Source organism: Arvicola amphibius, chromosome 1 (genome assembly GCF_903992535.2).
Source record: "Arvicola amphibius chromosome 1, mArvAmp1.2, whole genome shotgun sequence".
Lineage (NCBI taxonomy): Eukaryota > Metazoa > Chordata > Mammalia > Rodentia > Cricetidae > Arvicola > Arvicola amphibius.
Window position 1 is genome coordinate 101,500,168 of NC_052047.1, and position 26,531 is coordinate 101,526,698.

General features: G+C 39.7%; 1 protein-coding gene across 3 annotated transcripts in view; it reads left to right on the forward strand.

The window, feature by feature from the left end:
* Hnrnpm (heterogeneous nuclear ribonucleoprotein M) overlaps positions 1-26,531 on the forward strand; it is a 43,029-nt gene that overhangs the window by 4,092 nt on the left and 12,406 nt on the right. Inside the window, exons 2-13 of one of the 3 annotated variants that reach the window (XM_038323520.1) lie at positions 4,371-4,537; positions 11,725-11,777; positions 12,667-12,674; positions 12,764-12,857; positions 15,520-15,558; positions 15,676-15,711; positions 16,753-16,906; positions 17,575-17,624; positions 18,782-18,842; positions 21,470-21,571; positions 22,705-22,749; positions 23,170-23,247. In XM_038323520.1, the coding sequence (XP_038179448.1) occupies positions 4,371-4,537; positions 11,725-11,777; positions 12,667-12,674; positions 12,764-12,857; positions 15,520-15,558; positions 15,676-15,711; positions 16,753-16,906; positions 17,575-17,624; positions 18,782-18,842; positions 21,470-21,571; positions 22,705-22,749; positions 23,170-23,247 (887 nt within the window). Of the gene's footprint in view, positions 1-4,370; positions 4,538-11,724; positions 11,778-12,666; positions 12,675-12,763; positions 12,858-15,519; positions 15,712-16,752; positions 16,907-17,574; positions 17,625-18,781; positions 18,843-21,469; positions 21,572-22,704; positions 22,750-23,169; positions 23,248-26,531 lie in introns of those variants that run through there. The other 2 variants (XM_038323511.1, XM_038323503.1) reach the window with 2 other exon arrangements.

The window sequence follows — 26,531 nt, forward strand, 5'->3', positions numbered from 1 at the left end:
AGATAAGCTTGCTTTTACCGTTTTCCCCCCTTCCTTGAGGGTTTCCCAAGTGGGCTCTCATATTACTCTTTTTGCAATATTAGAGTTAAAGCTGACTTGTCCCTTTGGTAGTTATAGTGGAATCATAGCTATTTTTCTGTGATGGACACTGGTTGGAATTTTTTCCAAATCGCCCAAGTAGGTGCAGTGCTAAAAGTCTAGGAGGAAATAGGCTTCTTTTTTAACACCTCTCAATTATTATTGGTGTGCTGTGTTCTGACTCTTTTGAATACTTCTTACTTGGTAGTTGTCTCTACTTATAATGAGTATTATTCAGACTCTAGCTCTTAATTGCCTATAGAACTTGTCCTTACATATTTTGTTGTACTTAACATATATACCAACTTACTTTTGGTCCTAGTCCCCCCCACCACCCCCTTTTTTTATAGGTATAGAGACAGTTTGCTTGTTTTGTTGTTGAGACAGGTTCTCACTGTGGGTCATGTTGGCTTCAAACTAAGATCCACCTTCATGTGCCTTCCCAGTACTGGAATTAAAAGTGTTCTCGACCATGCTGAGCAGAGACTATTTATTTGCAAAGAGAAACATTGCTGGACTAGTGAGCTGGGAAGAAAACATTCTCAAAAGCCCCAAACTGCTTTTGTTATGCTGTCTTTGTATGTTTTTTTTTTTTCTTTGGTTTTGGGGTTTTTTTTTTTTTTTTTTTTTTTTTTTTGAGACAGGAGTCTTGACTGTCCTGTCCTGAAATGTTGTAGACCAGGGTGGCTTAGAACTCACAGAGATCCACGAGGCTTGTTTTGTTTTTTAAGGCAACATCTTAAGCATTTCTGGTTGGCCTTCTGCCCCTGCTTGGACGCTGAACATAGGGGTGCATACTACCACACATCCTTCTTGTTGATCCTCACAACGAGCCTGTGTGCTGTTATGGATACAGGCTATCTATAGGTTTGCTAGTAAAGAGCCACACTGGAAACGGGCTGAATTATGTGGTCCATTAAGTGGATAATCTGTAGCTAGAAGACTGTTGCATTAAGAGCTCAGAATTTAAAAGACTTCTGTGAAGATTGATTTATGAGTTTGTTTTCAAGAGGGGAACATGGATTCTTGTCTCTGAAGATGTGATCAGAATTTCAAGGTATTGAGATTTATTTTTCTCCCTAACTATACTCTTCTCTTGATTGAGACATTCCAAAAATAGTATGAGTAATAATTATGCATAGCAGTGTCCTAAGACATAAGAGATGCTAGGGAGACAAAAGGCACATAAGATTGTTAGCGCAAGATTAGATTAGGAGGCTCAGTATTTGAATGTGTACTGTCAGTTTTGCCATTACTTTGCCCTTTGATTTTTTTTTTTTCAAGTGGGTGCAAGTGTGTTTTGTTGTGGGTTTTTGTTTTGTTTTGTTTTGTTTTTGGTACTCATACAAACCTGGCCTGAAACTCAGAAATCCACCTCAGTCCTGGCCTGGGATTAAAGGTATGTGCCACCATCCATGTCGGTCTTGAGACTGTTTTTAGTGTCCTGAATAAAGTAGTCCTTTGTGGTTTATATAAATTTATATAAAGGCACTCAATCTTTTTTTAATGTTTTCTTTATTATTTATTTTGTGTACAGTGTTCTGCCTGCATGTACACCTGCAGGCCAGAAGAGTAAACCAGATCTCATTACAGATGGTTGTGAGCCACCATATGGTTGCTGGGAATTGAACTCAGGACCTTTGGAAGAGCAGTCAGTGATCTTAACCTCTGAGCCATCTCTCCAGCCCTGAAGGCACTCAATCTTTAAACAGCTGTTCATATAATGTCTTGAAGATACATAACATATATTAGGCCTTAGCAATATATTATGAGATATAATAATTTATTAAGACTATTAGACAAGATTATTTTATTGGACTTGTTTAGAATTTTGAGTAAATGGGTGCCAGAATCTAGTTTTCTTTGGCAACTTGGTATTGAGAGCCAGTTAAGTAAAGAACTTATGAACTGCCTTTAGGTAGATCTGCCTGTTATGTCTGCAGGTTCTTTGAAAGATTACATATTTGTTAGTTTTGTTAAAGTTACAAGTCAGACTTCTGGCATATGTTGGGTAGTTTAACAAACATGAGAAGAAAGTGTAAAGTTTAACGCAGGTATTCACAGTAGTTCCAGTGCTCAATAGGTAGAACCAAGAGATGATACATATATCATCTTCTCATTCTCTTTCTCCTTGTCCTGGGATTGAACCTAGGGTCTTGTGCTTGCTAGATAAGTGTGTTGTTCTTGAGTTAAATCACTAACTCTACTTTGTTTTTTGTTTTTCCTGGTTTTTTGAGACAGGGTTTCTCTGTAGCTTTGGAGCCTGACCTGGAACTAGCTATTGTAGACCAGGCTGGCCTCCAACTCACAGAGATCCACCTGCCTCTGCCTCCTGAGTGCTGGGATTAGAGGTACTGGTGGAGACAGTTGGTTCCCACTGCTCAGACCGGCAAGGTTCCGGCTGGCAGCTTGTGTCTTTCTCCTCTGCAGGCTACATGGCTTCTCACTGACTCCACCTACTCTCTGTCTATATCTTCAGTCTTGCTATATTCTTTTAAGTCATTGGCTGAAAGCAGCCTCTTTATTCATTAACCAATAAAATTAACACGTATACAAATTAACACTACCACCATCTGGCAACAGGGTTTTTTGTTGTGTTTTTTTGTTGTTGTTGTTGTTGTTGTTGTTGAGACCAGCCTGGCCTCAACTCACAGAGATCATATTTCTGCCTCCTTTGTTCTGGGGTTAAAAGTATGTGCAGCCAGGGCTGGTTTACTCGTTTTTTCAGAGCAGATATTTTTAATTTTGAAGATCGTTTTATCAATTTTGCTTTTTCAGATTGACATCCATTATGAGTTAATTTTGTATATGGACAGAGTTTATAAATGAAACTTTTATATGAGGCTTAAAAAACTAAATTTTTTGTTGTTGTTGTTTTGTGGATTTTTATTTTGTTTTGAGGCAGGATTTCTCTGTAGCCCTGGCTGCCTTGGAACTTACTCTGTAGAACAGGTTGGCCTCTGATCCAGAGATCCACCTGCTTCTGCTGGGATTAAAAGTGTGTGCCATCATAGCCCAGCTGAATTTTAAGTTTCTTGAATACTGTTTTTATTACCCAAACAGTTAACAGAGGCTACAAAATAGATATAATCTTGAATTGTCATTTTAAAATTTAATTTTCTTTTTGCTGCAGGTACTTTATTTATCAGTCTCACTTTCAGTATCTCCCAGATTTAGAATATTTATGCCTACAAAGGGTCAGCAAGATGACTCAGACACAGTGTTAAAACATGGTGAAAGTAGAAAACCGACTCCTAATTGTTATCTCCTCACCGCATGCTTTCCATACAGCATGTATACTCATACATATAATAATTAAGAAAAAACAAAAAATTCTATAAGTCAGCACTCAGGTAGCAGAGTTCAAGTTCAGTCTGGTGTTCATACCCAGTTCCTGGTCATACAAGGCTCCATAGTGAGACCTTGTCTCAAAAACAAACCAAAAAAAAAAAAAATCTTTCTATAAATTTTCTGCTTAAGGGGACAGTTTCAGTATCAAGCATTATGGATCTGTATTTTTTAATATATTTTTTTTAATTGAGACAGGGTTTCTTTTTATAGCCATGGCTATCTTGAAACTCACTCTGTAGACCAGTCTGGCCTTGAACGCAGAGAGCCAACTGGCTCTGCCTCCTGAACGCTGGGATTAAAGAGGTGTTTGCCACCACTGCCCAGCACTTACTAATTTTTTTTAATGTAAACCTTTAAATACTTGGAAATTTTTTTTTAAAGTTATATTTTAATATATTTCTGTCCATAGATCCTTTGGTGGATGGTGACAAGTGAATTGATGTATAATTTAAGAACTTTTGTTTTGCCAAGAAACATTTAGAGATGCACTGGCAGACCATGTTATGTTTGGCAATATCGTGTTAGGTGATGCATGTGTGCCGCCCCCCCCCCCCCCCATGCCTGGGGAGTTGGCCTTATGTCCTCCTTCTGTGTGTATGTAGCATAAAGAACCATACCTAAGCCTAAGATAGCACTCTTTTCTTGAGCCTGGGTTCTTGATAGATGGGTTTGTTCTCATGTAACTGAGACTGGCCCTGACACCTTTTTTTCTAGATGTTGGGATTACAGGCATGTACTACTGCCGGGGGGGGGGGGGTGGCTAGGCTGTAAGGCATGCATTATTGGAAATATCTGCTCTGTGAAGACCTGCATTTGGGATGATCCAAATCAGAACCAGAATTGGCCTTGTGTCGCATATAACTGTGTGGGATTAAAAACTTGGTACCACAGATAGTGACTTTTCCTTGTACTAACATAGAAACTTTTTCTCTTGAATTCAGTGAAGAACGACCTACACAGAATGAGAAGAGGAAGGAAAAAAACATAAAAAGAGGAGGCAATCGCTTTGAGCCATATACCAATCCAACTAAAAGATACAGAGCCTTCATCACCAACATACCTTTTGATGTGAAATGGCAGTCACTTAAAGACCTGGTTAAAGAGAAAGGTAAAGGCACTGGTGATGGAGTAGGGTAAGAAGGTTGCTGTGCCATCCTGTGGCTAATCTGGTTTGTTTTGTTTTTTCTTTTGTTTTGTTTTTGTCAGTGGAAGCTGCTCTAGGAAGAGCATGTGTTCTGTTCAGGTTTAGAGCTACCCCTAGGTCCCCCACCCTTTTTTTGTGTTCATGCCCACGTGTTAAATAGGGTGATTTATATGGTCCCTTGACCTATAAAAAATGATTTTACTGGCTTAATATGGTTATTGGGACTTCAGTTAGGGTTGAGGGGAGTGTTACTATGTTAAGGACAATTACCAGAATCTTCACATTATTGTGTGTGTGTGTGTGTGTGTGTGTGTGTGTGTTAATTCTATCTTTTAAGTTTATTAAAAGTCTGGCTAAGAGATAGTTTTAAATTTTGTGGGTGTCCTAGAGTCAAATTTTGGTGCCTGGAATGTCTGTTGCTCAGATTCTAAACTCTGCAACGGGATCTTCTGCTTTAACTTAAGCTCTTCTCCTCTGAAGTCAGAGATGGGCAGTAGGAGAGCTCAAATCATCTGTGCATGTGGTCCATGAGAGTATATGGTATCCTGGCCCCAGGCATCCAAATCAATCCTGGCCTAAGACAGGTCAAGCAACCAAGGGACTCTGCCACCTGGAGGTCCCAGGGGACTGCCTTGCCTCTGCACATTGGTGCATCACCCTCTCCTGCACTGTTTGCTCTTGTCCTCCTTTCCTTCATGATTCTTAGCCCTGGTAGTGGCTCTCAGGACTGAAGAGATTGCAGGGTAGGGTGCCATGAGCTCCTGTTCTCACCCAAGGGAACCTAGGATCAAATCAACCTTAATGGAGTCTCTTTGAAGGACTGAAAGGTATTGGTTTTCTGGAACATTCATAATGAAGAGAGATTTGAGCTTGATTTGTCGAATGATTAATTCTAGTGACAAGATGCCACTTGGAAGGCCCTTTGGTGTGTGTACTGGTGCCCCTGCATTGAGTTTTGAAACTGAGTGGCCACTGCCATCATTATTCCATTACTTACTTGACCATAACATGAAAGAAGCACTAAGCACCGTGGACCTTCACAGTCACATGTGCTGCTCCCATTTGGTATTTCTCAGATAAACAGATGAAAAAATGTTTTGGTGTGAGATTTGTTCCTGCCTTGATCAGCCAAATCATTCCTGTCAATCCTAGAGCAAGAGTGAAGTGTCTTTGTCTGAAGGGAGTGTCATGTGGCATCCCAGATACAGTGTTCTTGGTTCTTTGGGACTGCTGCTTTAACACAAGCTTAGAATTTCTGTATAGTACAGTTGGATCTCATTCGAATTAGTTTTTAGGATAAACCCCAAATTTGTGTTCTTGTGATTTGGTTGAGCCACTGAATTGCTATGTCCATTGATAATAAGGTATAGTAGTTCCAAGAACCAGGAATGTGGCTTTGAAAATGCAATTGTTAGAGTTTTGTAAGAGATTGCAGGCCAAACTACTTTTTCATTTTTAGGAGTGTGTGAACCAGTTTTGGGACATGATGGATAAAGTAGGTACATTTTTTACTGCTTTATCATTCAGTAATTCAGTTTTGGAAGCCATGAAGCTGGTAGCAGCAGCAGACATGACGTTTCTGGATGTAGAAGCCGTTCACCTCAATTTACTATTTTGTCCTGTACTAAGTGTGGAGCCAGCCTGGTGGTTTACTTGGATTCTTCCAAACTGGTTCTCATATTCCTCTGGCATACTGCCATGGATGCGGGTGCTCCTCCCTCTCAGTGTACTTTTGGTGGTGTAACTCAGAATTACAGGTGTGCAGTAAATCTTGTTTTTATTGAATGTTAAAATGTTCTTGTGTAGCCCTCCCCTGTACAGGTTAAACTGAATACTCTTCTGTCTAAGTAATTAACAGTATAGGATTGGGAATAAAGTGATTCATGGGAGAGAGGTTAATTTTTCTATAGTAACCTTTAGGTTTAGTGTGCGAAGTTTAAAGACATTTACTGTATTTACATGTTTATGGCTTCTTAAATGTTTTTGTTTTCATTATGAGATTTAAAGGCTTTTTTTGTTTGTTTGATTTAGTTTATCTGTCCTTCCTTGTCTCTCTTTTTTCCTGAAATGGTCTTACTGTGTAACTGGCTGTCTTAGAACTCACTGTGTGGACCACAATAGCCTCTGTGGAGACCATAGAGCTCCAAATGCCTCTGCCTCCAGAGTACTGGGATTAAAGACATTAATTTAATGTGTTGTCAGAGAGTCCTATGTTTTTGGAAAGTTTAAGTAGCAGATAGAGGTACTTAAACCCTAAAAGGATTTATTTCATAGTAACCATAGCTGAACAGATCACAGAGATATGAGCTGGTGTAATTAAAGCAGTTTTTCTAATCTACAACCTACCCTGAGACTCTGTCCTTCTGTAATAAGTTGTTTTCACCTCCAATCTCTGTCATTGCAAGTGTATTTAATTTTTACCTGTTTAGCAGCATTTTAGGGTAGTCTGTTAATCTGGTAAAAACCTGGTCATGTACACTTTCCCCTTGGAAAGTGACACAAAACTTGTTTGATGATGCTGTGGTGAAATCAGTATTGCCCGTTTTTAAGACAAGATTCATGGAGAATGTTTTTTGTTTTTCTCTGAGTTATGCCGCTGTTTTGCTCAACTCCTATCAATGAAGGTCTTGGGTTAAGATACTGTTTTTGTACCTTACTCTTTGCTTGAATACCTGCTTCCTGCTCCAGGGTGTCCCAGAAGAACAACATAAAGGTTTATTTGACCTTTTTAGACAGTTTCTCATATATCCTAGGTTGCTTCGGACAAGTACTGTGGTGACAGGTGGCTTCCATAACTTGAGCATCCTTTTTTAATGGAGGCATTACAAGTAACAAATGTTTGTGGCACCAGAGGGTTCTTGGTTTGAAAATACAGTTGGGAACCATTTTTACATGAGTTTAAAATAGAGGTTAAAGAACTATGTTTGAAAGTAACTTTCATTGTCCGTAGCTACTCAGAAAATGGGATACCTATCTTAAAAGTATTTCACTGTAAGGATTGGGTACCAGAATGAAGATTTCTTTTAAACAAAAGGTGACTTACCTTTATTTATTTTTCCATCTTAAAATAGTGTTGTCTGCCTGGTGATGATGGCTCCCATCTTTAATTCCCGCACTTTGGAGGCAGAAGCAGGTGGATCTTTTGAGTTTGAGGCCAGCATGGTTTATAGATCCGAGTTCCAGAGCAGCCAGAGTTACACAGAGAAACCCTGTCTTTAAAAAAAAAAAAACAAAAAAAACAAAAAAAAAACCATATTAATAATAATGTCTTAAGTTAATTGGAAGAGCACTTAAAGTCTTCAGAATGAAGACAACTGGGTGTTGGGCTTCTTGTTTCCTGGTCTTCTTAGTGAGCTAGCAGTGTGGAGTTGAGGCAGCTGCCAGGCAGGACTCAGCTGCACTGTTGAATTAACAGGGTGCTCAGTTTGAGGAAGAAAGCGAGTGATATAGTTTACTCTCAAATCCTAGTTTAACAGCAGTCAGTTTAATTTGTATAAACAAAGATTTCTTTAAGCCTTTAATCCATCTGTTACTATTTAATGATCATCATTTTGAGTAAATTTCAGATTGCTGCTGGCATAAAACTGAGGCCCAGAGGGCATGTAGTCCAATAGAAAGCCTTTCCTGGTTCTCTGCAATAATTTGCATTGTGGGTTGTTGAGGCAAAGCTGCTTTCAATTTCAGTCAAGTCCCTGCCCAGTGCTCTTCTTCATATTTTCCTGTTGGAAATTGAGCTGTTATTTTGTAAGTACTGCTGTTGGTCCCCAGCAGTGTGAAGCTTTCCTCCGCTTGTTACTGTAGGTAGTAGAAAGTTTGTGCTTATCACCATGTATTTGGCTCAGTCAACTCATTGTTGTGTAGAATGGTTTCCCATATTTGAAGTTGTCTTCTTTTTTTTCTTTTTGAGACAAGGCTTTCCTGTTTTAGACCAGACTGGCCTTGAGATCTACCTCCCTCCAAGGGCTGAAGGCATGTTCCCAGCTAAAGTTACCTTTATGAAATGTATCTGTAATCTGTGCAGTTTTCCCTTAGACTGACTGAATGATAGTAAGAAAGCATGCTCGACAGTGTGTCTTGGTTTCTTTCATACACACTCTTCCCCCCCCCCCTTTTTTTCCTTTTCTTTCTTTTTTTTAATAAAAGGGTATCCACATCTGGTGGCACACCCCTGTAATCCCAGCCACTTGGGAGGTGAATGCAGAAGGATTGAGAATTTATAGGCATGAGACCCTGTCCCAAAAAACAGTACAAGGATTGGCTCTTGAATCCCCACAACTAAAATACAGTAATCCCACTGGTTCTATAAGGAGATGGCAGAATCCTTAGAAGCTTACAAGCTGCAGAGGCAAAAAATGAGATTTTGCCATAATCAGGGTGGGAGGCAAGGACTAACATGCCTAAGGTCGTCCTCTGACGTCCACAAAGGTGCCATGGAACACATTCCCCAACTCACACTAGTGTGTGTGTATGTGCACAAACACATAAAAAGATTCCAAGAAAGTTAAAAGGTCCTAGGTCCAATCCCTAGATTGGACAAGCGTACAAGTGTATTTTCTTCAGGAAAACTTTGGTTTTTGTATTCTCATTTCTTTTTTTTTTTTTTTTTTTATTTAGATACTTTGACATTTAAAGCTGCAGTAGATTTGTCTTAGCAGTCTACCCTTCGGATTCTGTGAGTTCTGTCCAAGTTGGTGATCAAGGAGCTGTAGCATTTTTCAGTTCCACTTGTGAGACTGCTGCTGCCCTGATTTACCTCCTGACTCTTTAGCTGACAAATTCTGCTTTTGTGGCTAAGGTGTACTGACTACACAAAACAAATATTTGACATACTAGATAGAACAAAGAGTCTGTTGTCTTTTGCGGGGGGGGTAGTTCAAGACAGGGTTTCTCTTGTGTATCTCTGGCTGTCCTGGAACTCACTCTGTAGACCAGGCTGGCTCCAAACTCACAGAGCTCTGCCTGCTTCTGCCTCCCTAAATGCTGGGATTAAAGGCATGTGCCACCACCGACTGGCTTCTATTGCCTTTTTAAAAGCTTTCATGATTACCTTCCTCTAGAGAAGTGAGAATTACAAGCAGGAGTAACCACATGAAGTCTCTCGTGATATCCAGATTGGAATATTACAAACTTGTTAGGATCATAGTAATTGCTGATGGTGCCCCAGTTTAGAAATACTTATTTCTGACACACAGAGAAAACATTTCTAAGAGGGAGATCATTTTTAATCAAACTTTAGAGCACATGATTGAAGCTGGGTGTGTGTCATCACTAGAATGTCAAGTGGAAAAAGCTATAGTTTTCTTAACTTGGTATTTTGTTAAAATGACTACGACTGTGGAAAAAGTTGGCTTTGGACTTTGTTGTTTTCTAGATTGCAATAATGATGTTTTGATTTAAGTGTCTTATGGACACAAGCTAGAAATTTCAAATGCAAAAGTCCTTGGATTCTGACAAACTTAAAAGTTGTCTTGAGGTTGATATTGTGATTCTTATATTTAAGGTTATTGGGCAGTAGTTGCAGCTGGAAGGAGATAAAACTTGCGATTTCTTCACTGGTTTGACACTAGTCATTTTTTTCATCAGAGGAAATAAGAGCTGTTGGTCCTTGAATGGCTGCTGTTGTTGAAATAACTGGCTTTTAATGTGGCTTCAGAAAGTGGTCATGGAGTTTTGGAACTGCTTTAACATTTGTGAGGGTAAAATAAAGCCAACCGTCCATTGGCTGTGATAAGTTTTTTTTTGTTGTTGTTGTTATTTGGCTATACAAAATATGTACTCAAAGTCAACTGTGATGGTCCCTCCCTTTTCCTTTTTCTTTCTTTGCACCGATTCTCCTTGTTTTGTGCAAAGTTCGAGTTCTATAACATTTCAGGAAAGGACAAGGAGGGTGAGGCTATAAAATAAACTTTGAGCATTTGGCCTTCAACCACTGTGCAACTCCATTAATAGTACATTCTTAAAATGTTCATTTTATTTGTGAAATAATTTTGTTTTCCATTTGAATCTTTATTCAGGAAATCCCAATTCTAATTCCTTTGAACAAAGGAGCTATAAGTAGGGAGGACCTGTCGAGGCTGTTAATGGGTTATATTTGCCCTTATACTTTAATATCATAATCATCCTTCTAAGGAGTGATCGATTCCTAAGAAATCCTCTCCACCTCCTTTTTTAAACATTGGAAATGGGATTTAGAGGTTGTTTTCTACAAGTTAATGATTTGAGCCATCTTCAAGTTCAGCAGCCATTTGGTGGTTGTCTAGATGGATTCTAACATCTGGTTATGGTGGTCATGAATTGGCAATCCAAACCTTGAGGAAAGTCTGCGGAAATTTTGGAAATCTTTGCTATTTTTTCCTTTGCATGTAGCGTAGAATCATTGTACTCTCTTTAACTATCTTGTTGCCAGCTGAGCCCCAAACTTGAATTTGTACCCTCTTTATGGGGATTTTAGAAAATGTAAGAATAAGGCCTGATGCTATTCTGATTTATTGATTATATAGTAATATTTTTCCAAACATTGGTGCCTTGTACTGTGTGCAGAATTCTTCTATAGAATTTGTGAGGCCTAGTACAAAAATGACAGTCCTCTTGTTAACATATTAGAAGTTTCAGTATGATGCTAAAAATCAGCACAGGGCTCTGTTACACAGTTTGCACACACAAAACTGGCCCTGAGGTTGTGTGTCTGTATGCCTTTTGGTGTATGTATAGACACATTCCTGTATTTGTGGCATGTGAGGTCAGTTCAGTGACGTTGTGGTATATGTGGTGTTTATCTGACTTCACCATTAGGATATATCTGTAAAAATTCTTCCTTCCCCTGAAAGTAAGGCTTGCAGAATTCTTTCCTGTAGATTTGGATTGCCTCTAGTCATGAGTGAGCGTTACAGATAGGGAAAGTGATAATGGAAATCTGTGGAAGTAGCGTGTTTGTGGTGGGAGGAAAACCAAGGACATATTGTTAATGAGTTTTCACCTATTTACTGCACACCTGTAATGCCTAGTTTGGTGGTTTAGAGAATATGGAGTGTTTCTGGGCTTTCTTATAAGGCAGAGGCTCCATACAAGGTTGCTGATGATTGTTCTAAATTCCCATTGTTTTCTCGGCTTTTCTCCCTTGGTTTATGTGTCGTCTGGAAACTGATTTGTAGTTGGTGAGGTAACATACGTGGAGCTCTTAATGGACGCTGAAGGAAAGTCAAGGGTAAGTGTCTGAGAGAATTTCTTCTGTGGATTTACTACATGACAAATGTAACTGTATGGTGGCGTGGACTCGAATGAAATCAGGAAGGCAGTGAGTGCTCATGTTACTGTAGCCATGTTTGATTTTTGCCAACATTTCAGTAGGGTGGGAGGGGGCTTGCAAGTGGGAGTCCCGCTTTTCCAAATGGCTGGCCAAAGAGCTTTCTGGTATTCTGTTTGGATGCCCAATTTGGATAACTGGGGACCAATAGCAGCATTGTCTCTTTGTTTAACAGGAATTGGCTGTGTGTGAACTATGCATGGAATTTTAGCAGTGGTATAATTAAAGTAAAAGTGTGTTCTTGTCTAGAAAATGTTATTCTTGGTTGTTTGCTGATTTGAAAGTTGTGTGAACCAAAGATTCTGAAAAGTAGCCTTTGTGCCAGTAAATTGTAAACCACACATTACAAACATGAACGTTCAAAATTGGTCTAGTTTAATGAGAATATAAACTACTTTTTGTCGTGCAATAGAATGGCTTAGAATAATCAAAAGGACGAGCTTAGTTTACGGAAAGGATGGATTTAGTAGGAGTATGGTAAGGATTGATTGAGTACAGAGGGAAGCAGATCGAAAGTTTGTGTGCTTTCTTGGAGAACCTTTTAACAGCTTTAGTGTAGTGCTGGTAATATGTAGGAAAAGGAGATTAAGGATCCCCCAGTTTTTTACAAGGAAGGCTAGGTCATGCACTTCGTCAGCTTCCCCTTAGAAGGATTAATTTTTTTTAAAATCCTGGCTTTTGTTACATAAATCATCTTTAATTTGTTCTTAACTGTCATTGATATTTACTGTTTTGCTTTTTTTTTTTTCTCTCCCTTGCTCTTCTGACTGGTCTGTGGCCTCTTTCAAAGGGATGCGCGTAAGTATTACCTACTTATACTTACTGGGATTTGAATTTTCCAAGTTGTAGGACTGGTTTTATGTATATACTTTTGACTCTTTTAATAGTGTTGTTGAATTCAAGATGGAAGAGAGCATGAAAAAAGCTGCTGAAGTTTTAAACAAGCATAGTCTGAGTGGAAGACCACTGAAAGTCAAAGAAGTGAGCTCTTTTTTTTTTCTCCCCTTGGTGTTGGTGATGGAACCCAGGGCCTTGTACATACTAAGAAAACAATCTGCCACTGAATTACATTCCCAGCTCAAAAGTAAGGTATAATTGTTTGGTGAAGATAAGAATGGTCCTTGACTAAAGTTTATTGAGTAGACCAACCTATTATTTTGGTTTATTTGGTTCTTTGTTCTTTTTAAGACAGGCCCTGTAGTCAAGACTGGCCTTGAGCTGATGATCTTCCTGCCTTTCCTAACTGCTGGGATAGCAGCCACTTCTGCAGGAACTTTGTAACAGTGGTTGAGCAAATCCTGAGTAACCTAAATGACCACTCTTCAATCCTTGTTGTCTCAGGAATACATATTCTGCGCCTCTGGTTTTTAGTATTAGAATTGTGTAAGAGAGTCTGAATGCTATTGTTGGCCCATCTTTTGTTTTTGTCATTGATGATGTTTTTTGAGAAAATGTTGCTATAAAGCTTTGGTTGGTCTCAAACTTGAGATCCTTCTGTTTCAGCCTCCTGAATGCTGTGATTGCAGTGATGTGTCACAGTACATCTGCCTCTTCACTTTTGTGTGTTTATGTACACCTGTGTATACACATGTTAGGTGTCTTTCTCTATCACTCTTGACGTTAGCTTTTGAGATAGGTGTTCTCACTGAAACTGACTGGGGGCAGTAGACTCCAGAGATTTTCCTGTTCATTCCCTTCATCACTGAGATTACAAGCATGTCCCAGTACCCCAGCCTTTATGTGAGGATCTGAACTCAGGTACTAAGGCTTGCTCACTTTGCCCACTGAGTCATTTCTCTCTATCTCTCTTTCAGTTTTGTTTATTTTTATTTTATTTTGTTAGATGCATTGGTATTTTGCCATGGGTGTGCCATGTGAGTGCTGGGAATTGAACCCAGGTCCTCTGGAAGAGCATTCAGTGCTCTTAGACACAAGCCATCTCTCCACTCCCCTTCTTTGAATTTTGTAAAATTAATTTATTGCTCATCTCTGTCAAATCCAAACCAAGTTTCTTTTGTTGTTTCTTGTTTGTTGGTGCCAAAGATTAAACCCAGTGCTTTTTGCATACTAGGCAAGCATTCTGTCACTGAACTGTGTTTTTTGACCTCCAGTACTTTATTCTCTAGGAGGATGTTGTTTTGTTAATATTGCTGCCAATATTATTTACCTCCTTGACTCTGTGTGTGTTGGGGGAGGGAGTGATTTTAGGTGCCTGAGAAGATTTCTTTGCTCTGTAGTCCAGGCTAGCTTATAACTCAGAATCATCCTCCTTACCTACCTGAGTGCTGAAATTAAAGGCAGGTATCACCCTTCTTGACCTTTTTCTTTTTGGAAGGAAGACAACTTACTTGGGACTTACAGGAAAGCATGGTAGGGTATAAGTCATTTCTTATGTGTTGCTGCTAAATTGATGAGGCTAGGTTAGGAATTATGGGAAGATGGTTCAGAGAAGGTCTGCTTGATTCCCAGCACCCAAGTGCAGATGCTCATAACCACCTGTGTAACTCCAGCTCCAAGGAATCTGATGCCTCTTCTGGCCTCTCTTGGCACATCCACACACATGTGCCATACACCCCATAAGGACACAGACATAAATAAGATAATCATGCCAGCATCAGATTTCCATAATTTGTTTATGTGGCGATACACTGCATTGACTATACTTCAATGCCAGCACCTGGTGTCCTTGAGGAGTTTTTGGGAAACCTGAGGTTATAGAACTGTTATTTCAAACTTTTTGAAAAATCATTAATGAGTTTTACACAAATTACACTAATTAGTAAGACTCACCCATGCCATGGTTGAAGATCTTGTTTCAGTCTAGAATTTTCAATTCAGGTTAGCAAATCCTTCCATTCCTTTTCATTTTAGTTAAATTGAAGATTGTTTCCCGCTTTTGGTTTTTAGGTTTTTTTGTTTCTTATCTGTTGCTCTTCCTAGAACGCTTCTAGTTGCTGTGGTTCATTTTTCATCTTGTTAATAATTTAAGAAGTACCTTTCAAACAGTCTGTTGGTTGCCGCAGTTTATTTTGTTTGCTTGTTTTGTTTTTATTCAGTGTTGAAAATGGAAATGCCTGGTACATACCTTGCTCTGCCACTACTAAGTTGTATCCTCAGACTTAGAAGAATGGACTATAACAGAGTCCCACTTGAAGTTTTTTACTTTTTTTTCCCCCCCGAGACAGGGTTTCTCTGTAGCTTTGGGAACCTCTCCTGGAACTAGCTCTTGTAGACCAGGCTGACCTTGAACTCACAGAGATCCGCCTACCTCTGCCTCCCAAGTGGTGGGATTAAAGGCTTACCTTTTTATTTTGAGACAAGGATTCACTTAGCTGCCTAGGCTGGCTTTGAGTTGGATCTGTAGCTCAAGCAGGCCTTGAACTGCTTTAGCAGTTCTGATTGTTGAGGTTACAGACCTTTATCATCAACACTACTATATTTTACTGGGAGCACTTTTAAATTTTTATTTTTTTAAATTATTGATTCTGGGGATTGCACTTGTGAATATTATGTAAACAGTCTATCGCTGAGCTGCACCCCAGTAGAAGAGAGCCTCTGTAGTGGTGAAGACAGCAGTTCCCACTAATCCCTGCAAGTCTACTTCTAACCTACTTCTGGCTGTAACACTTTGTGCTTCTTTCAGGATCCTGATGGTGAACATGCAAGGAGAGCAATGCAAAAGGTGATGGCTACGACTGGTGGGATGGGTATGGGACCAGGTGGCCCAGGAATGATTAATATCCCACCCAGTATCCTAAATAATCCTAACATCCCAAATGAGATTATCCATGCATTACAGGCTGGAAGACTTGGAAGCACAGTATTTGTAGCAAATGTAAGTAAATGGGAACAGTCTCTAAAATAGAAAAACAGGGAGGGATGGAAATATTATGAAAACAGTGTGCGTGTAGGGGGGGAAATTAAAACAGAAAAATAGACTGATCTTGTTACTGTTAAATAATTTAAAGTAGGCTTAAGATAGCTTGTTTTTATTTGAAAGAAGACCTTTGTGTTGGTCTTTGTTCTCTTGTGACCACTGCATATGGCTTCAGGATTGACCTCGGTCCTTCTGGGGACTTGTTTACTGAAGTTTTCAGATGTTTACTAAAGCACTAGCTGGGTTTGCATCCTTATTGGGGTATATTTACTGTAGTTTTTGGTATAGGACAAGAGTGGACAGAGACAGTATATTAACAACTGTTTTGTCTGGAGTAATGATGATATCTTTATCTTCTGCAAAGACAGATATGTTTAGAACAAAGTGGGTTCAGAACTGTTGCTAAGACAAAGTGGAGGTGACTTATTTTATTCATTCATTCACTTTTTTTTTTTTTTTTTTTTTGGAGACAGAGTTTCTCTGTAGCTTTGGAATCTGTCCTGGAGCTTACTTTGTAGGCCAGGCTGGCCTCAAACTCAGAGATCCACCTGTCTCTGTCTCCTGATTGCTGGTATTAAAGGTGTGCACCACCACTGCCCGGCTTCTTTCTTTCATCCATTCGTTCATTTCGGTTTTTAGAGACAGGCTTTCTCTGAATAGCCCTGGCTGTTCTGAAACTCACCCAGTAGATAGACAGGCTGGCACCTGCTTTTGCCTCCTCCTGAGTGCTGGGATTAAAAATGTGTGCCACCCACCTCCTAGCTGACCCCCCTCTTTTTTTAAGGTATAGTGGGGAAAGTGTTCAGTAAATGTGAAGAAAGTTAACATGTTCCATTAAAGAAGAGAAAAGGCCAAACTCTGCAATCATACTTGAAAAATTCTACTAAAGTTGATTTTCTTGTGAAATCAGTCAAAGCAAGTCTTGTTAATAAGGTAAAATGTCTTTTTTTTTCCCCCAAGAGGTTTACCTTGAGATTTTTATCCTCTTCTTTCATCTAGCTGGATTATAAAGTTGGCTGGAAGAAACTGAAGGAAGTATTTAGTATGGCTGGTGTGGTGGTCCGAGCAGACATTCTAGAAGATAAAGATGGAAAAAGTCGTGGAATAGGCACTGTGACTTTTGAACAATCCATTGAAGCTGTGCAAGCTATATGTATCCTTTTGTGGGAGTTAAACTCATGGCTTACAGTGACCACAGCACTGTTAGGCATTAATAGTCCTAAGTGTATTATAATAATAAGGTAGAAATGACTATTTTCTCTGTGACTGGAGTGAATAAATTACAAAATCTGAAAATTTGATGGAGTGGAACACAGATGGTTAAAGGGTGTGGTTGCATCATAGGCACATGCTATGAATGGTATTTTCTGGTGTTTTCAGAGTAGTTTAGGAACTGGATCACTTGTGAGAACTAGGGCCTTTAATATATTTATTATACCCTTACGGACTCTCTGTCTCTTGTGAGTAGACATGATCTGAAGAAGCCCTTATCTCCTTGCCTTCAGCTTGCCCTGGGGTTATATCTTTTTAAAATCATATGACTCCAGGAATTAAACTCGGGAGGCCATTCCTGATCTTACCCAGAAAACATAATACTTCAGAAATGGTAGGACTCTTGGCATTGAACACACAGAAAATCGCTGTAACTACTTACCAGAAAGATTTTGTAGTGTAAGATCATGAATAAAGCTTCACACCTTAAGAGTTCAAGTTGCGTATAAATTCACTGGGAGGACTGGTAGTTATAGAGTTATTCCCTTTTAATCATTTTATCTTGAATGCTTTAACAGTTGTTAGAAATAGCCTTAATTGTAATACCAGCTATGTTTAATGGCCAGCTTCTGTTTGATAGACCAATGCACGTCAAAATGGTGAGTTGCTAGGATGACTTTTTTTTGTAATATGTTAGCAAAAATGTAGAATTACATTTTTGTAATTCTACTGTGCATCTAGCCCTTGACCTACATGTCATTGTTTTAGTAGGCTGTAGAGTTATGAGTACCTTTGCTCCTGCACATCTTCTCTGTAGATTTGTCTGGTTGACTGGTTTTTTTTTTTTTTTTTTTTTTTTTGGTTTTTCGAGACAGGGTTTCTCTGCAGCTTTAGAGCCTGTCCTGGAGCTAGCTCTTGTAGACCAGGCTGATCTTGAACTCACAGAGATCCACCTGCCTCTGCCTCCCGAGTGCTGGGATTAAAGGCGTGCGCCACCACCGCCCGGCTGGTTGACTGTTAAATACTATATGTTCAGGAAGACTGTTGCGTCGTTAGTACATCTGTAGTGATCAAGTATTTGATTCAGACAGCTTTTAAAGGTCTATTGGAGTTCAGTTTTAATAAACAATAGACCTGCTATTGCATTGCCAAAGATAATGATTAATAGAAGTGGTATTGGAAATGTTGATGGCAGTCTGGTTAGGATTCAGATTCAGGAATAAGATAAAAGGAGCTATACATTTTTGTTGTTTCAAACAGTTTAATTCTTTGAATAGCTAGTAAATTTATAGTCAACAGGAAATACAGTTTGAACCTCACTGGTACTTGTTGCTTAGGTCCTATCCCACCCACCCAATAATACAAATGTGTTTTTATCCTGCTTATTGGCACAGATTATTTTAAAAAATGCTCCCATATATCTCTTTGTGTTTAATATACTTATTCTGTGTCATAGTTTATTGACTCGTTGTCTATTTTGTTTAGTTTAAATTTTTCTTTTTCCCTAGTGATAGGGATTGACACAGGGCCTTGCACTGGGTGTCATACCTTCTGGGCTACATCCATCTCTAAACTGACTCTACTTCTATTGTTTGTATTGTGACAATTTGCTGTAATTGAGACGTCCAGGCATTTGCCCTCTGTCCAATGCTGGTCTCAAATTCCTGGTTCTTTCTTCTTAAGCCTCTCAAATCCTAGGATTCCAAGTGTACGGCACAGCACCTGGTTTCTGGCCGGTTATTGGTAATTGCTTCCATCTTTTGCTGGTGCTGGTACTGCAGTAGATGTTGAGATCTTTTTTTTTTTTTCCCTTTAGGATGAGAGGGCCTTACCAAAGGGAGATTTTTTCCCTCCTGAACGACCACAGCAACTTCCCCGTAAGTATTAAGAGTTATACTGAACAGAAAATGGTTAGTTATGTTTACGCTTGTGGAAGGTTAGCCTGGGGATTCTCTTGATCAGTATATTAGTCCTGTTACCCACCCCCACCTCACACAGGGTTGTACTATAAAGCCCTTGTTAGCCATAAGTCTGTTTGCCTTTGCTTCCCAAGTGTTGGGATTCGTGGTGTGCACTGCCATGCATGTTTTGACCAGTCTTTTCCATAGATTTTCAGTGTAAGACATGAGTAGAGAAATTCACAAGTTTTGGATACTGGCGCTGGCTCAGAGGGTAAAGGCATCTGAATCAAAGCTTGAGTTCAATCCCTGGGACCCACATGGTGGAGGAAGAGGACCTACAAGTTTTCCTCTGCCCTTTGCTTGTGCACCAAGACATGCGTGCTCTTCGTCTTTAGTGATCTGAATGACCCTCACTGGCTTATATATTTGAATGCTTGGTTCCCAGTTAGTAGTACTGTATGGGAAGGATTATCCAGTGTGGCCTTTTGGAGGTGGTATGTCACTGGCTTTAAGATTTCAGGGGCCCACAACATTCCTAGTTAGCTCTACTTGTAGCGATGTGAACTTTAATTAACTACTTCTCTAGCACCATGTCTTCCTTTCTGCTGCCACATTCCTTGCTGTAATTGTCATAGAGTCTAATCCCCTGGAATCATGAGCCCCCAAATTAAATACTTTCTTGTATAGGTTGTCTTGGTCCCTGTGTCTTATTACGGGAATAGAAAAAGTAGCTAAGGTATTCTTGTATCTCACATACAATTCTGTTTATCTATCTGTCTGTCTGTCTCTGTCTTTCTGTCTGTATCTATCTATCTATCTATCTCTATCTATCTATCTATCTATCTATCTATCTATCTATCTATCTATCTATCTATCTATCTATCATCTATCTAGTTTATGGGAAAGGCACTTGGATTACACTGTGGCAGGACAGGCTGTGCAGGTGTAGAGAGCAAAATTAGGCACTTTGAAAGTGTCTTGGGGTGGTTGAGCAAACATTACAAAGGTAATGAATGCCAAGTTGCCCTGGATTTTGCTGTATTGTCTAGCAGTTCCCCTTTCAGGTGTGTTCCAAGAGTGAAAACTGTTATGTTCACACGAAGAAATGATACATTAATGCTTAGAACATAAATGCTTAGAATAGCATGACTCAGTAGTCAAAAAGTCAAGCCAGGCTTGATGGTACACACCTGTTATGACACTCAGTCTGAAGCAAGTGAATAATTAGTTCAAAGCCTGCATAGATATACAGGTAGATCCTGTTTCAAAATGGGGGAGGTGGGTATTGGAAGGTGATTAATTAGCTTATGAATAGATAAACAAACATGATGCAGTACAGATAAACCTTGATTCTAACTGCAGGCAATGCCCAGAACAGGTGTATCTAAAAGGCAGCAAATAGTTCAGTGCTACCAGGGATGAAGGTTTTTTGGAGTGATAAAAAAGTTAATGAAATTGCCATGATTGCTGGCTTGAAAGAGGCCTGTGGCTTTAAGAAGAAATCAGAACTTCAGGTGTGATAATGCTCAGTGATTGGGTGCTTGGCTAGGGGTTCAAATTGCCTAGCACCCAAAAAGGGATCGGGGAGACGAAGGTGGTGTGTCTGTTGAAAACACCACATTTCCTTACCACTGTCTACAAACATGTTTGCTGTGACTATTGTTGATGTTTGTTCTAGAGGTAAAGGAGCACTGGGCCCCAGGGAGCCCATTATCCTGGTTCTTGGTCTCTTGGCGTGGTTCAAGGGTTGACCTTAGAGCTCTGAGTGCTTTTGGAGTAGTAAGCCTTGGTGACTTCTTTGAGCTGTTGCCATGCAATTAAAAAACCTAGTTGTTAACCAGATTAAATACCTAGAGCCTGTCGTGGATTTTTGTTGTTACCTCTATTTAAGTGCCAGACTTCAGTGGCTGTTTTCAGATACCAGTCTGTATTCTTGTGTTCCTGTTTGAGTTTGTGGCACATAGCAGTGAAGATACACTGGGTGTCGGGTTAGTAATTCTTGAAGTAGTGGCACAAATCTGTGAGGGGTGAGGGAGAAAGGTTATATCTCTTTATAGAAAAAATAGGCTGGATAGGGCCGGGTATTGTACATAGCTTTAATCCCAATATTCAGGAAGCAGAGACCTGTGGATCTTTGTGAGCTTGAGGCCATACAGGGCAACATAGTGGGCTATAATAGGTTTTTATATATTAATGCATTTATTTATTTTCTGTATGTGTGTGCATTTGTGTGGACTTGTAGGTCAAAGGACAAGTTGTAGGTACCAGCTTTCTCCATCACATAGGTTCTGGAGGTCACACTTGGGAGTGAGTGCCTTTACCCCTAAGCCATTTTGCCAAGATGTGAAATGACTTACTTGTTGGCTGCCCTTATTGTCTAAGTACATATTACATACTCTAGTCTGACTGCGTGTAAAAAGGTACACCTTCATGAAGAGGTATATAGGTGTTGAAGTCAAGTTAGACTCTGGGCTTGCTTGATCTAGGGATAAAGCATGGCAGCCAGAACATCGTGGCTATCTTTCCTCTAGGTGGGGGGGGGGGAGAGTCACCATATTTTGAAAAAGGGAATCCATACTTCTGACTCTCTCTGCTTCTTCCAGATGGACTTGGTGGTATTGGCATGGGGTTAGGACCTGGAGGGCAGCCGATTGATGCCAACCACCTGAACAAAGGAATTGGAATGGGAAATCTAGGGCCCGCAGGTGAGAATTGTAGTGCACCTATACTGGGGTTAACTGGGGAAATTAAGTGTATTGAAGTCCACTGTTTGGGTAGTGGAATCTGGAGTTTTTCAAAGAGGATAAATTCCATTGGGGCAAAATCCCCTCTTCATCTCAGCCTCGTGTTTACAAGAGCAGTGTTTTATTGAGTTAAAAAAAATTTAAGCAGCTTCATCTTAGCCTCATGATGACTTTTGGGCAGAGATGGGTCATTTAGTAAAAGGAGGCAAGATAGAGAGTTGTCTCAACCAAGGTCACACTGAGTAACAGTGCAGGCTGCTGGCTGCAGGACCACAGCTGCCACTGGCACCCTAAGTCTGTCAAGAAGACCACTTTGCCCCTGAGGTTGACGTGGCTTTTTCTAGAATTGTAGGCATTGCTAGAGTAAAAGGAGTTTGAAAAACTTCTATATATGACAAAACTCATGGGTCACAAGGAAATAAGGCCAATGTCTTTGTTCAGGAAGATGAAGAAAACTTAATGAGTAAAAGCTTAGCTGTGTTCACTTTTGAGTTTGTATGTAATACATATCTGTGCTGTTGAAGAGTATTTGATTCTTCTGTTGAATCTAGACTTGGGCGTTCTTAGAATCATTTGCAGTGGTGATGCTGATGCTCCTGCCTCATCACTGGCAGTTTAGCACATTCCTGGTCTCATGGCTCTACCCTTCCTAGCACAGCCTTTCTGATGGAGAGTATGGGAGCGAGCTTTTGTATTTTAGAAGCTACATTATTGTTGTTGTTATTATTATTTAAATTTTGCTTTTAATGAGGGTTTATTAAACATCTATTTCTGTTCTATAACATTCTTAAAAGTGAATGTTTACATACTTTGTGCTTGATCATTATATTTTACATTTAATGGTGTCCGGCTTGGTCACTTAAAAAGACTACATGGATTGTAATTTTAAGCCACGTTTAAACTTAGTCTTGTTTAAAGTTTTTTCTTGAAATAATGATACTTACAGTTGAAGTGGTGGCCACCCCATTTTTAATGAAATATAATAACATCAGAGAGTTTTGTATTCATATATTGGTTTGGCATTTTATGCTCTTAAAGCCTAAATATTACTATTTTGACATAAATTTTGTTTGCATTGACTTTTTCTTTTAAAGGAATGGGAATGGAAGGCATAGGATTTGGAATAAATAAAATTGGAGGTAAGATTTAAAATGAAGTACATGTATAATTATTTTTATTTTGTTTTCCTCTCATTTTCCTGCCTTCGAAGCTCTGCATGGCATTCTTTGGTTTTTAGAAGTTTGAGTCTAGGAATTACTTTGTTTTATTTGTCCATTATTCATTCCAGTGGGTGTTGGCTTTGGTTCTGGCTTTCTTACTAGCTAGCTCTGACCTTGGGCAAATGGTTCCATCTCTCTGGACTCCTTTTTGCTTATTCACTGGGGGAGGGGGTTGGATCAAGCCACCTTTTAAAAAGGGGAACCAACTCTTTTTTTTTTTCCCCTCTAAAGTTTGGTAAGCTCTTTACATAAATGCCAAAAATGAACCATAAAAACCCTTTTCCTTCCCTAATGAATGTGAGTAAGCTTATTGGGATGACATTAAATAACTTCTTACAGGCATGGAAGGACCCTTTGGTGGTGGTATGGAAAACATGGGGCGATTTGGATCTGGGATGAACATGGGCCGAATAAATGGTAAGAATAACATTTTCTCTAGCTTGTGTCTTGTCTATCCTTTGTAGCTAAGGGCTTCTTGCTGTCCTTTAGACTGTAAACCTGCTGTGTATAATTCCTGTTTTATCCCACTTAATCACCATATCAGATCCCCTCAGTACTTAAGCAGTAAAAATTTCAATTTCCTTACTGCCTACAGCAAACACATAAGCAACAGTGTTTATGCTCTGCACACTCTAAAATGTCTTTCAGGGACTGGAGAGGACACAGCTATTGCACATGATGACTCATAACTCTGGGGAATCTGACAACTTCAGTTAAACTCTGTAGGTTCTGAGTTCTGCACACACACAATTTATGTATATGAGTGCTCTATCTACATGTAAGACTTTATGCTAGAGAGGGCATCAGATCCCACTATAGATGGTTCTGAGCCACCATGTGATTGCCGGGAATTAAATTCAGTACCTCTGGATGAGGAGCCAGTGCTCTTAACCACTGAACCTCCAGCCCCTGGTGTTTTAAAGGATGCTTTCCAAAATGCCCTTGACTTGGAATGCTGGAGTTGTTCTTTCTTGATCTTTTTTGCTGATGACTCTCAAGTTGTGGACAGAATCGTTTATAAACTCTAGTTATCTTAATATCCCTTACGACCTTGTAATAAATATAAATCTAGTGTTAGAATATTAACGGTGTGTTGATAATACCTTGCTATCCTTGTTTGGTTTACGTAATGTTATGTTAATGAATTCAACCATGGACCTCTCCCCAAGTTCATTCTTTCATAAAGGGTCACAGTATCCCCTAGACATAAATGTTCTGAGGTCAGAGAAGCAGAAGATATAGCAGGAGTGGCTAAATGTATGCTTGACCTGGCCCACTGAGGACTGTTCCACCCCATAACTGCTAGTATACTCTTAAAATTTCTGTGGACAAGACAAACTCCTCCCAGTCAGTGTATCAAGGTATCATACTTGATTGCCTCTGTTGTTGGAGAATTTAATTTCTTTTTTTTTTTAAATTTATTTATTATGTATACAATATTCTGTCTGTGTGTATGCCTACAGGCCAGAAGAGGGCACCAGACCTCATTACAGATGGTTGTGAGCCACCATGTGGTTTCTGGGAATTGAACTCAGGACCTTTGGAAGAGCAGGCAGTGCTCTTAACCTCTGAGCCATCTCTCCAGCCCCGAGAATTTAATTTCTTGATGACACTAGTTACAAGGGAGTGGCACCTACCTTCATCCGTCCTAGACACAACTTTAACCTGCTCTTGGGGGTTGTTGTTTGCTCAGTTGATAAGATCAAGGTCATGTGTTTCTAAGTGCAGAAGAGGTTCAGAAATCCTCAGTAATTTTAGAGCACCAAGGCCACATGATGCTGACCACATCAACTAGTTAACTTTTTTACTTGGCCTTCTGTAGACATGACCTTATATAGACAGCTCTGATCTATTGCTAGATCATAATGGTTGGTAGAATTTTTGTTCTTTTCTAATCAGTGGGATTTTGAGTTGCCTAAGAGTTACTGATGAAGTCACATTAGTTGCAACAAGACCTCAGATAACCTCAGTTGGGTTTGAACAGTGTAGGAATGGATCCTTGGCTCTACTTGAATTAATGAGATCCCATTATTTGAGAAGACAAGAGCTTGTCCAGAATGCATTAGGCCAAAATTTTGAGTTGGTGGAGCCACAAGGCATCCAGTGATAAAGAAATCTCACTACAGTTGTTTCCAAATCTTGTAGCAGTTGCTTATATTGGGCGAAGTGGTTCATTCTAATATACTCAGAAAGATTTAAAGCACCTGACTTAATTGCTCAGGCAACCATAACATGTCTGATTTAGATGGCTTCACATAAACTAAATCAGAAGTGCCAGTATGATGGTCCAAAAAGCAACCAGTATCCTCCCTACACTTAACGCATATATTTTAAAAACAAAGAACAACCAATGTTGCTATGTTCAGTCCTTCTAAGATTCACACGAGTAGGTATTGTTGCTCTCATTTTGTCAGAAACTGGGGCACAGAGAGTAACGTACCTAAACTCATGTGGCCAGTAAATAGGGATGATAGATATGATGTGGATTCAGCCTGTCTTTAGCCTCTTCCTCATGCCTCCATCCTGCCTTTTAGAATTGCCTCCAGCACAGTGGCAGTCTCATGGCTGGGAAACTGGATGTCCTTGCTTTTGAAAATCCTCTGTATGCCAGTGGAAGTTTGATTTCTAATTACTGGAAAGCTGCTGCTACTATTCATAAAGTTTTCCTGGAATGAGAGTAATTAAGGATTTGTGCTTACGTGTTTCTTTGCTGGTCTGTAGTGAAGTGTTCAAGTAGTATGGGGCAGACTTGGAGTATCTTCTAAGGTGTTTTTGAGGAGCACACTGGTTTCCAGAGAACCTGTTAACACATCGATGATGAAGGCCTCTACCTATGTATTAAGGCCTGCATTGGCTTGACCTTCTTCCATATTCACACTCAAATTGGACACGTTTGAAAAAGGAAAAAGACTGATCTATGGGCTTTACCTGGGTTGGTTCACGCTGTAGTTCCGCCTTTGCCCAGAGTCTTTATTAAATTGTTAACAGGTTGGTAAGATGGCTCTGCAGATAAAGGCATTTGCTGCTGAACATAATAAACTGAGTTCCATTCTCAGAGCCCATGTGGTAGAAGAAGAAAACTGACTTCCACAAGTTGTTCTATGTTAACTTGCCCATGCATACGCGCACACGCACGGGTACACACACAAACACACACACACACACACACAGTCTAAATAAGTAAATGGGAAAGTATATCTAAGCCTGCTGCATCTCTAATTGTTTATTTCCTTGAAAAGATCAGGCTGCAAGCTGCTTGCAAGTAAACTTAAACACTAAAAGGTACCTACTGCACAGCACCAATTTGCCTGGTATTCCCAAGGGTCAAAGTAATATGTTTTTATTTCCCCTCATTTGGGCTTAGAACCCAGTGCCTCATGTATGCCAGGCAAACTTACCACAGATTCATACTCCCCTATCCAATACTACTAGATTTTCCAACAGCCTCTCAGTAGAGGAGGAAAGCAAAGTGGTAACACATTTGTATCTTGCATGAGATGGGCATGCATATATGTATAGGAAAAAAGTAGACAGTGATAGGAGTCACACAAAAGTTTTTGTTATTTAAGTTTATTTTATGAATGTGAGTATCTGTGTATGTGTGTACATTATATGTGTGGCTGGTGGCTTTGGAGGTCAGTAGAGGGTGTTGGATCTGCTGGAACTGGAACAGACAGTTGTAAGTCTATGCTGCTAGGAAG